The sequence below is a fragment of the Capra hircus genome, chromosome 3 (genome assembly GCF_001704415.2).
Source record: "Capra hircus breed San Clemente chromosome 3, ASM170441v1, whole genome shotgun sequence".
Classification (NCBI taxonomy): domain Eukaryota; kingdom Metazoa; phylum Chordata; class Mammalia; order Artiodactyla; family Bovidae; genus Capra; species Capra hircus.
Genome location: NC_030810.1, coordinates 110,154,461 through 110,164,023, shown reverse-complemented (window position 1 = coordinate 110,164,023; position 9,563 = coordinate 110,154,461). Strand labels below are relative to the sequence as shown.

Genomic DNA, 9,563 nt, shown 5'->3' with positions numbered 1-9,563 from the left:
GTCTTTTAACTCAGGGTCTGGTCCACCGGCCCTCTCTCTCTTAAGCACTGCCCTCCGCAGCTGCACTGCGGCGCCTTTAAACTCTCTCGGCCCTTGCCCCGCCCCTGGTCCGCCCCGTCCGAGGCGGGAGCAGGCTGAAAACCCCCGGCCCCACCCGGGCGATCCACTCGCGCTGCGGCCCCCGCCTCGAGTGCGCAACTCTCCGACCCACGTGAACCGTAAGCTGGAGGGAAGGGTCCTTGAGGGCGTGGGATGTGCGCGGTCTCCAGAAAGCAAGAATCCCGAGCTTGCGGCTTGCTCCAGCGGGCTTGCGGATCGAGGGCTGGCAGGCAAGGGTCCGTTGACTGCCCTGCCCCGCCCTGGGCTGTCAGGTCCGTCCCCAGGCTCTGACCCCTGCATTGTTGAGCGATGAGGTCAGGCGGTGTTGCTAGTGCATTGACGGGGCGTTCGTTGGGATCGGAGACTCTGGGACTGCGCTCCGCCCGCCGGCTCCAGTCCCGGGTCTCGCTGGGGCGAGAAAGGGAGGGGGTCACGGATTATACGGCTGGCCCAGAGTGATGCAGGGTACAGGGTCCCGGCGCCCACCCTTGGCCAGCTCCGCGCCGCCGGGGCTTCCCAGGCGACCCTTCACTTCCTGGTTCCAGGAGCACGTGTGGGCGCTGCCTGCCCTCTTTTCTGAAGCTCGTTTTTCTGGGGACTGGCCGTCGCGAGTTGGGGCGAGGGGCCGCCGTGCTCGGGTCCCGCAGTGGCCTCGCCTTCTCGGGTTTGGGCGGGGACTTGAAGTTCCAGTCCTCTCCAGGAGGTCTCTCGACCTTAAGCATCTGGGAGGTTGCAGCCCAGACAGCGCCTCGGGGTGCCCTGCCTGTAGGAGGCGGTGTTGGGGGAGGATGGCTGCTTTCCAGGCCTCCAGCCTCTACGGGAGCCGACGCCCCCACCCCTTGCCCCCTGCTGCTGGGAAAGTCGGTGGTGGCCGCGGGCGGGCAGGCGGGCTGCCCAGACCGCTGCGTCACCCCAGCGGCGGGCGGGGGGTGATTCATCCCAGTAACGGCCTAGGGTGTGGCGAGTGGGGGCGACTGTGGGGGGGCGGACCAGCAGGACCGGAAATCGGCTGCTGCAGACCTCCCCAACCCCCCTACCCCGCGCGCTCTGCTGGCCTCCTTGAGTCTCCTGGAGCCGCTACGGGTGAGGTTCTGGGGAAGCTTGGTATCCGCTAGCAGAAAGAAGCAGGGTAGAGATGAGAGTTGACTAGTACGGGGATCCGGGGTAGGAGGAGACCCGTGGTTCTCCTAATTTTCTGACTCCAGAGCACCAGACAGGGACAGCTCCGGGTCTGTAACCGTACTTCCAATTTCTCCTTCCTAGCCCACAGGGAAGACTTCAAACAGCAGAGAAGGCCAAGGTAGGGTGAGGCCAGCGGGCCCCTACCCTTCCAGAATCAACAGCTAAGTCTGTCCAAGTGCAGTTCTTCCCCCACGCCCCACCCCAGCCCCCCTGGGGATTGGCTTCTAATCCCCAACGCTTGTAACTTCCCTTCTCCACATTCTTCTGTTCCCTCCACAGCTGCCTCCTTGAGGAATCCCGTGCACCTGTCTGTACCTGTGAAGCGACCCCTTTCCAAGGATCCCACTTCTGCTCCCCATGCCCTGCCTTGCCTCTGCTCCCACTTAGCGCCTCCTGACCACTTCTGCACTTAGTGGATATTTCTGCCTGGTGCCCCGACCTTGCCCCATTCCTGTGTTTGGTACACAGAAGCCATGGCAACGGCCCCCCCATACCCCTCCTCCCCTGCAAGCCTTGTGGCTTCCTGTTTGTGCAGCTTCAGCTTTCTCTTCTGCTCCCTGACTCGACAGCAAGGGGGCTGCCCCAGGGTGGCCCCTCAGTCGTAGGTCTCCCACCGCCCCTGCTCCCTGTGGCACTTCAGTTTAGAGGCAAGGGTTCCCACTTCGCTTTTTCAGGATAGTCTAAATGCCAAGTCTGGGTTGGGAAGTCCCCCTGGGTCCTCTCTGCACAATGAATGGAGAGTCCCTTTGTCTTCACAATTCAACACCCCTGCCCGGAGCCCTGGAATCCTCCCACCCCACCCCCACGTCCGCCTTTTCTTTGGCATCAGCTCCTCAGCTCGGTGGGGTGAGGTAAGCGTCCCTGGTCCAGCCAGGGTCTGGGTGCGGCTGAGGGCTGAAGTGCCTTTTGCAGCCCCTCCCCTCTCCCAGCTGTTGTAACCTCGTGGGTGGGGGTGAGGGCTGTTCCCACCGCTGTCTGGAGTACCTCTGGAGATCACCTTACTCACTGCTAGCCCACCCCCCAAGCTGTGCAGCTGTCTTCCCGTTGGACCCCCAGCTCTGGGCGTTTCCCGCACAGCTTCTCCCCACTCCAGCGGGCAAGTGGCTACCTTCCCTCCTTAAGGGGCGAGCCCCGGGTGCGCCACTGCAGTCCCAGCAGCCACGGCTCCTCAGAGGTTGTCTGCTCGTGGGGGTGGGGAGAGCAGCTGTGAGCAGGCTGCCTCATGGCTCGCCCTCCTGCCAGAGCTCTGCCTCATGGCTCTGACACCGCAGGGTCTAGGGCAGTGGCCCCAAGTGGAGCTGAGACACTGCAGCTGGGGCCTGTGACCTTGCCAGTTGTGTCCTGGCTCCAGAGTTCAGGAGGGCTCACCATCCACCTGGAGGTGGGCCTGGGGGGCTGAGTCTGTCCTACTCCTCCATAGGCAGCACTGGAGGGGTCAGGCTTCCCTTCGTAACCCTAGTGTCCGGGTTAATCATTCTCCTGTGCTTTCCTGGCCATAGTGATCCCTGGCCTCAGGCCAGTTGGCTCCATGGAGACAACGCCCTGAGGCCCAGGTGACCACAGTGAAGCTGCTCCCAGAAGTGAGGTCTAGACAAGGGGCTGGGACAAGGGGGCTTCCTGGTGGCAGCAGCCTCCGGCCCCCTCTCCTTCCTTCCAAGCCTCCCAAGCCTATGAGGCAGGGTCACAGGCTCACAGAGGCTGAGTGGTGGCTGAGCCGTTGGGGCTGGGCTGGGGGCAGGGAATCTTGTCTGCTCTCTCCACAGACCTCAGCCGCTCAACCAGCCTGCCCTCCCCCAGCTAAGTGTGTGTGTGGCTGGTGTGTGGGTCAAGGCCCAGACTGACATTTATCTGGCCGGGCTTTCAGGCTGGGTGAAGTGGGGGTGGGTTGCTCTTAATGAGGTTTAAAAATAGCTGATTTATGGGGAGGATCTCTGCCTGAAAAGTGCAGCCCTATAAGTTGGAGTCAGAAAGAGCAGCCCTGTTGGAGTGTGGGGAGGGGCGGCCTGAACTGAGCCCCCGCAGGGACTGAGGTGTGAGGGAGGTTGAGGCAGCTGCTGTCCCTGTGACCTGCCCGGAGGTCAGGTAGGAGAGGAGGAGGAGGGGCTCAACCTGCTGTGTGCCTGACTTCATCCCTCAAGCCTGAGCTGGCCTGGGGCCAGATTGGGGCGTGGAAGTGTCTCCCTTCCCTCCCCTCCAACTTAGGTGCCTGGTCAGGGGCATCCTCTTTTCTGTACAGTCAGCCAGCTCTATTTCAGAGCAGAAAGAAGAGCCCATGGGGATGGGACAGGGGCAGGAAATTGAGTCCCATGCTGTCTCTGGTCCTGGCTCCCCCTTGACATGTGGCGTTGCAGGACAGGGCTCTGAGTGCGGGGACTTACGCAGGGAGGTGGTGGGTGGGGACAGACTGCCCTCTATGAGGTGTGGGCTGTCAACTCAGGCCAGTGGTCAGGAAACCACCCCCCTCCCGGTTCTTCCTGACTGAGGTCCTCAAACTGATACCACCCAAGGCTCCTGAATTAGGCCTTATTCCCGCTATAACAAATTATCACAAATTTTGTGACTTAAAGCAACATACATTTAATATCTTGCAAGGCTAAGTCTCTCTGGCTAAAATCAAGGGATTGGCAGGGCTGCATTCTTTTTGGGGGTGCCTAGGGGAGATTCCATGCCTTGCCTTTCTTAGCTTCTTGAGGCCACTTGTATTGCTTGGTTCACGGCCCTGTGAAACTTCATCATTGACTTCCTTCTCATTCTCCCACTTTGATTCAACTGCCTTCCTCTTTAACTTATAATGACCCTTGTTGTGAGTACACTGGGCCCCGCTGGATGGCCCAGGGTACTTTCCCTATCTCAAGATCCTTAATTCAGTCACACCCACAAAATCCCTTTTGCAATATAAGGTAACATTTGCAGGTTCTGGGAATTAGGACATAGGCACCTTTGCAGGAGCCATTCTGCCTCCCACTCCTTTTAGAAAGGAAAGTAGAATTAAGTAATACCTGATTTCTCATATAAAGTCTCATTGCCTAGTGAAATCTGTTAAGGGCCTACTCAGACCTACGTCTCCAGGAAGCCCTCCAGGCTGCTTCTGTCCATACTCCTCCCTTAATTCCTGCGGCAAACGGGCTTCCCTGCTGGCTCAGTAGTAAAGAATCTGCCTGCAAGGCAGGAGGTGTGGGTTCGATCCCTGGGCCAGGATGATCCACTGGATGGCAACCCATTCTGATATTCTTGCCTGGGGAATCCCATGGACAGAAGAACCTGGCGGGCTACAGTCCATGTTGTTGGAAAAGAGTTGAGTTGACTTAGCAACTAAGTAACAACATAATCTGTATAGTTCAGTATTCATCCTGTACAACTCTTGCACTTTCCCATGTGCTGTCTTTGTCTCTGATGGCATTACATGCAACTTTAGAATCAAGGATTTCTGTCTCTTTTGCAAGCCCCAGCGCAAATAGTGGGTGCTCAATGAAAGTGTTAGTTGCTCAGTCGTGTCTGACTTTTTTGCCACCCCATGGGCTGTAGCCCGCCAGGCTCCTCTGTCCATGGGATTTTCCAGGCAAGAATACTGGAGTGGGTTGCCATTTCCTACACCAGGGGATCTTCCCAACCCAGAGATCAAACCTACATCTCTCGCATCTCCTGTGCTGGCAGGTGTATTCTTTACCATTAGTCCCACCTGGGAAGCTCAGTGAAAACCCAGTGGCTTATTGAGGGTAGATCTGTCCAGTCCTCTAACTCCTGGCATGGGTTCCCAAGCCACTGCATATTCTTTCCAAATCATTCTCCTTCCCAGACTGGAAAAGGCACAGTTAGGGTTAGAATGACCAGTTTGCCTTTGCTAAAGTTGACCACCCCTAATGGGGGGCTGAACCGCCAATCCTGGCCTCATTTACCCTATGTTGTATTCCAGTGGGTTTTATACTTCATTGTAGGAGTGGAGCCATTCAAATGAAATCTAATGGGAAGCCTCAATATAGTAGACAGGCTCCTGTCATAAGGGTGGGAGAACCCACCGGGGCCAAGGCGAGATGCTCTCATTTGGCAGCTGTTCTCCCCTCCAGGGCCCACCCTAGGGATACGGCGTGTGTCCCCGGGGCGGTCCCCCACTCCGCAGGCTGCAGAGTGCTGACCGCGGGTCTGGCTGTGTTCTCTTCCCCAGTCCCCCACAGCCGCTGCCGCCACCCTCCGGAATGGCCAACAGGGGACCTGCCTACGGCCTCAGCCGGGAGGTACAGCAGAAGATTGAGAAACAATACGACGCAGACCTGGAGCAGATCCTGATCCAGTGGATCACCACCCAGTGCCGCAAGGATGTGGGCCGGCCCCAGCCTGGGCGCGAGAACTTCCAGAACTGGCTCAAGGATGGCACGGTAAGAGCAGGGCGCCTCCCACCAGAAGTTCTAGGGGAGCGGGGATGGGCTCAGCTGAAGAAAGGAGTGCAACCCTGTCCCCAGCTTTCCTGAATCCGGGGATCTCCATTGAGCAGAGGCCCTCCTGTTTTTCCTGCCTCCCACCAAGGGAAGTGGAAGCCTTAGGTAACAGGAAGGAGGAGGAGCTGCAGGGGAAGGGCTGGGGGAGGTGTGCTCTAGTCAATGATCCTTGAATAGCGTGGCTCACTTTCTGGGCTCAGAGGCAGGGGCTGGGCAGGAAGGAGCCAGAGGCTTTCTCCAGGTGCAGTCAGAACTGTCCTCAGGTAGGAGAGGCACCTGTGTCGTTCTCTGGAGCTGAGGGTGGTGCCCTGTGATCTGTGTGAGCACGGCCTCACCTCTGCTGTCCTCCCCCAGGTGCTGTGTGAGCTCATTAATGGGCTGTACCCCGAGGGGCAGGCCCCAGTGAAGAAGATCCAGGCCTCCACCATGGCCTTCAAGCAGATGGAGCAGATCTCCCAGTTCCTGCAAGCAGCCGAGCGCTACGGCATCAACACCACTGACATCTTCCAGACTGTGGACCTCTGGGAAGGTGGGCCAAGGCCAGGGTCAGGGCAGTGTTGTCCAGAAGACCAGAGGTTGGCCTGAGCCATCTCCTTTCTGGCACCCCGAGGACAGTCGAGTGTGCGTGTGTCTATGTGTGTGCGTGCTCATTGTTTTGCATTTCGATAGAGGAGTTGACCATGTTGGAGGCTGGAATGGAGAAGAATAGGGAGATCAAGAGAAAAAGAATTTGGGGGCTGGGCCTGCTGACCTGGTGATACAGGTGGAATCCTGGCATTCTGGACCCTAGCCCCACGGAGGCTAATACAACCCCTCCTTCTTCCCAGGAAAGAACATGGCCTGTGTGCAGCGGACACTGATGAATCTGGGCGGGCTGGCGGTAGCCCGGGATGATGGGCTCTTCTCTGGGGATCCTAACTGGTTTCCCAAGTGAGTACATTGGGCAGCCCAGGCTCTGGGCCAGCGTGGTGGTCATGCTGTCCCTGGGAAACGCCCTCTACCAAGCACTTTAGCATCCCTTGTCTCTATCCTCACACCTTTCCTGGGATGGCAAGGGACAGTCCCTTTTGAGAGATGAGGGGCGGTGAGCTCAGTGCTTTCTGAGGCAGAGCGGGCAGCAGCACGCACACCAGAGAAGCCTGTGCTTTGCCCTGGGAGGACATTTACCGGGGCGGCCTCCACCCTCCTCCTAACCAGCATTCACTTCCCACCCAGGAAATCCAAGGAGAACCCTCGCTACTTCTCGGACAACCAACTGCAGGAGGGCAGGAATGTGATTGGCTTACAGATGGGGACCAACCGCGGGGCTTCTCAGGCAGGCATGACCGGCTATGGGATGCCGCGCCAGATCCTCTGATCTGCTCTGCAGCCCTGCCCCTGCCCTCCGTGAATGGTTAATATATATGTTGTTGTGTTTTTTTTTTTTTTTAGCATTGACATTCCTTGAGAGCCCTCGGGAGCTCTCGCTCTCCCTTCTGCCAGGGTGGGGGCCTGGCCTGTCTCCTCCGGGGTTGCCCGACGGTGGCCTCCCCCTTGTGCTTACTAATACATTCCCTTCTCCAAACACACAAAACTGGACCAACTGGCCTCTTTTCCCCTGGGACCAAGACTGGGGGGGCCTCACCCCCTCTCCGCACCATACCTCTTCTCTTTCCTCTGGCCTCTTCCCTCTGAGCCCTGTGCCCTAATCCATTCCTTAGCTGGGCATCAAGGATGCTGCCTGACGGCCTTCTCTCCCCACAAGTATGCCTTGCCTACAGCTGTGACTGCAGGGACTTAATTTATAGGGAGGGGCCTGTGGCCACTGCCACCCCAGCCCCAGCTGGACTGCACTCACCACACTTCGGAGGCAGCCTGCCCTGGCAGAGGCCCCCAGGCTTCTCATTTTCCATTCCTTTTTGTGGCTAAGGGGTGGGGGTGAGGGGGCCTGGGAGGGAAGGCTGCTCACCATGGGCTGGGGCTTGAAAAATCTGAGTTTGCTGATTTAAATAAAGAATCTGTGTCTTTTTTTTTTTGGATGGATTCTGGCTGTGTCTGGGGCCGCTGAACCCACTGTGAGGAAGGGAGGGATGTGGGGGAAGTACAGGCACTGGCTCCAGGGAAGAGGATTTTGAGATGAAAGGTCACGAGTATCCCCCAATCTTTTACTTTCTTCCTGTTCTTTTTCTTACTTGTTTAGGTGAGGGGTTGAGAAGGGACAGGCCCTCCCGGCTGCCTTCAGGTTAGGCGTCGTGATGACAGGATATGTGGGTAGTGTCTAGGGGGAGAGGGGCCCGCAGCTAGCTGGGCCTTTCCCACAACCAGAACGGCTGTCAGTCGCTGCAGGAAGGTGGGGCTGGCCGTCCCCACAGTCCTGAGTCCTGACAAGTGTCTGGGTTGGAGACCCCTCCCACAGGATTGATGCCAGGTGGCTTCCAGACCAGCTTGGGGGGTGGGGTTGCAGTGGTGAGGGTCTGGTGAACAGGGGCATGAGTGAGCTGGAAGGAGTTGGTGGTGACTGGAGGGAGGAAGCCTTGTTGATCAGACACTTAGGAGCTGCATGTTCTTGAGAACCTAGCAGCATCTTCTGGATGGGTGGCCTTGGACCACAATTGTCAAATTTTGGGTCGGGTTGTCCTGACTCCTACCCCTGACCTGCGCAAAAATGTTCCACCTGTAGTTTCCAATCCCACGGCCTTCCCATCAGATCTGGCTCTGGGCCAGCCCTCCCCACGTCAGCTCCCACCCCCACCAGCCAGCCTGGTCTCCACTGTCCATCTCCCCACTTTTACTACCATTTATCTTTGTTTCCCGAGGCGGGAGAAAGCTGCAGCATTGTGCCTGGGGGTGACAGAATGTGCAGTGGTCGATAACCAGAGACCTTCCAAAGAAGCACCTACTGTGTGCCAGGCCCCAGGCCACTGCTGTACGTTAGCCATTAGCTCAGGGACTCTCCACCTTATCCAAGCCCCAGCCATGGGTGAGATAGTATTTGCTTGCCTGCTGCACTCCCTTGGGTTGTGGCACAGATAAGATAGGCTGCCTCTTATGTGCAAATTCCCAGGGAGTTAGCTCTCACTCCACCCCATTATCTCCCAGTTATCTCCCATTCAGGAAGGCTTTGTGGAATGCCAGTAAGGAAGAGTGATGTCATTGCAAAGACGACATTGAATTCACTGATATTTAAACTGAAAAATCCTTTGCACTCTTCTCTGATTTAACTATTAATAGCTACAAATTATTGGCCACCAGCCTCACGACTTTCTGGGACCAGCACACCACAGAGCAAGACTGAGAACCACTGTGTTCTCCCAGCAGATTCCCATGATAGTGCATAAAGTGGAAATTACTGTATTATTCCTTCATTTTGTTACCAGATGAACACACTGGATCTCAGGACAGGAAACTTGCCCAAGACCACATAAGGAGTTAGTGGAGGGACTGGGTTTTGAGGGCTTCCCTGAGGGCTCAGTAGTAAAGAATCCATCTGCCAATGCAGGAGATTCAAGAGACACAGGTTCGATCCTTAGGTTGGGAAGAGCCCCTGGAGAAGGGAATGCAACCCACCCCAGTATTCTTGCCTGGAAAATCCCACGGACAGAGGAGCTGGCAGGCTATAGTTCATGGGGTCGCAAAATAGTCGGACACAACTTAGGGACTAAACAAGTAGAGCTTTGAATCCAGATCATCCTGGCTGAGAGCTCACTGAGCCTTGCTGTTCCAGCTGGGACTGAATTTTGAGAGGTGCTCAGCCTCCCTCCGGCTGCAACCTCTACCCACCAACAAGCTGTGTGTGGCCCCTCCATGTCTCCCCTTAATCCATCAGTGTAGGTTCAGCTCCTTCCTTCTGGAAATGACCTCCACTGACAA

The 9,563-nt window shown here is 57.1% G+C and overlaps 1 protein-coding gene across 1 annotated transcript; it reads left to right on the top strand.

Moving 5' to 3' along the window:
- On the top strand, window positions 90-7,730 carry TAGLN2 (transgelin 2). The gene is made up of 5 exons (XM_005677238.3): window positions 90-218; window positions 5,444-5,654; window positions 6,069-6,243; window positions 6,542-6,644; window positions 6,930-7,730. Exons 2-5 carry the CDS (start codon window positions 5,475-5,477, stop codon window positions 7,069-7,071), a joined length of 600 nt encoding a protein of 199 aa, XP_005677295.1. The 5' UTR covers window positions 90-218; window positions 5,444-5,474; the 3' UTR covers window positions 7,072-7,730.

Coding starts and splice junctions, on each gene's coding strand:
- TAGLN2 (XM_005677238.3), top strand. CDS start 5,475: ATGGCCAACAGGGGACCTGCCTACGGCCTCAGCCGGGAGGTACAGCAG. Junction 6,244..6,541: donor GACTGTGGACCTCTGGGAAG/GTGGGCCAAGGC, acceptor CCTTCTTCCCAG/GAAAGAACATGGCCTGTGTG. Junction 6,645..6,929: donor GATCCTAACTGGTTTCCCAA/GTGAGTACATTG, acceptor CTTCCCACCCAG/GAAATCCAAGGAGAACCCTC.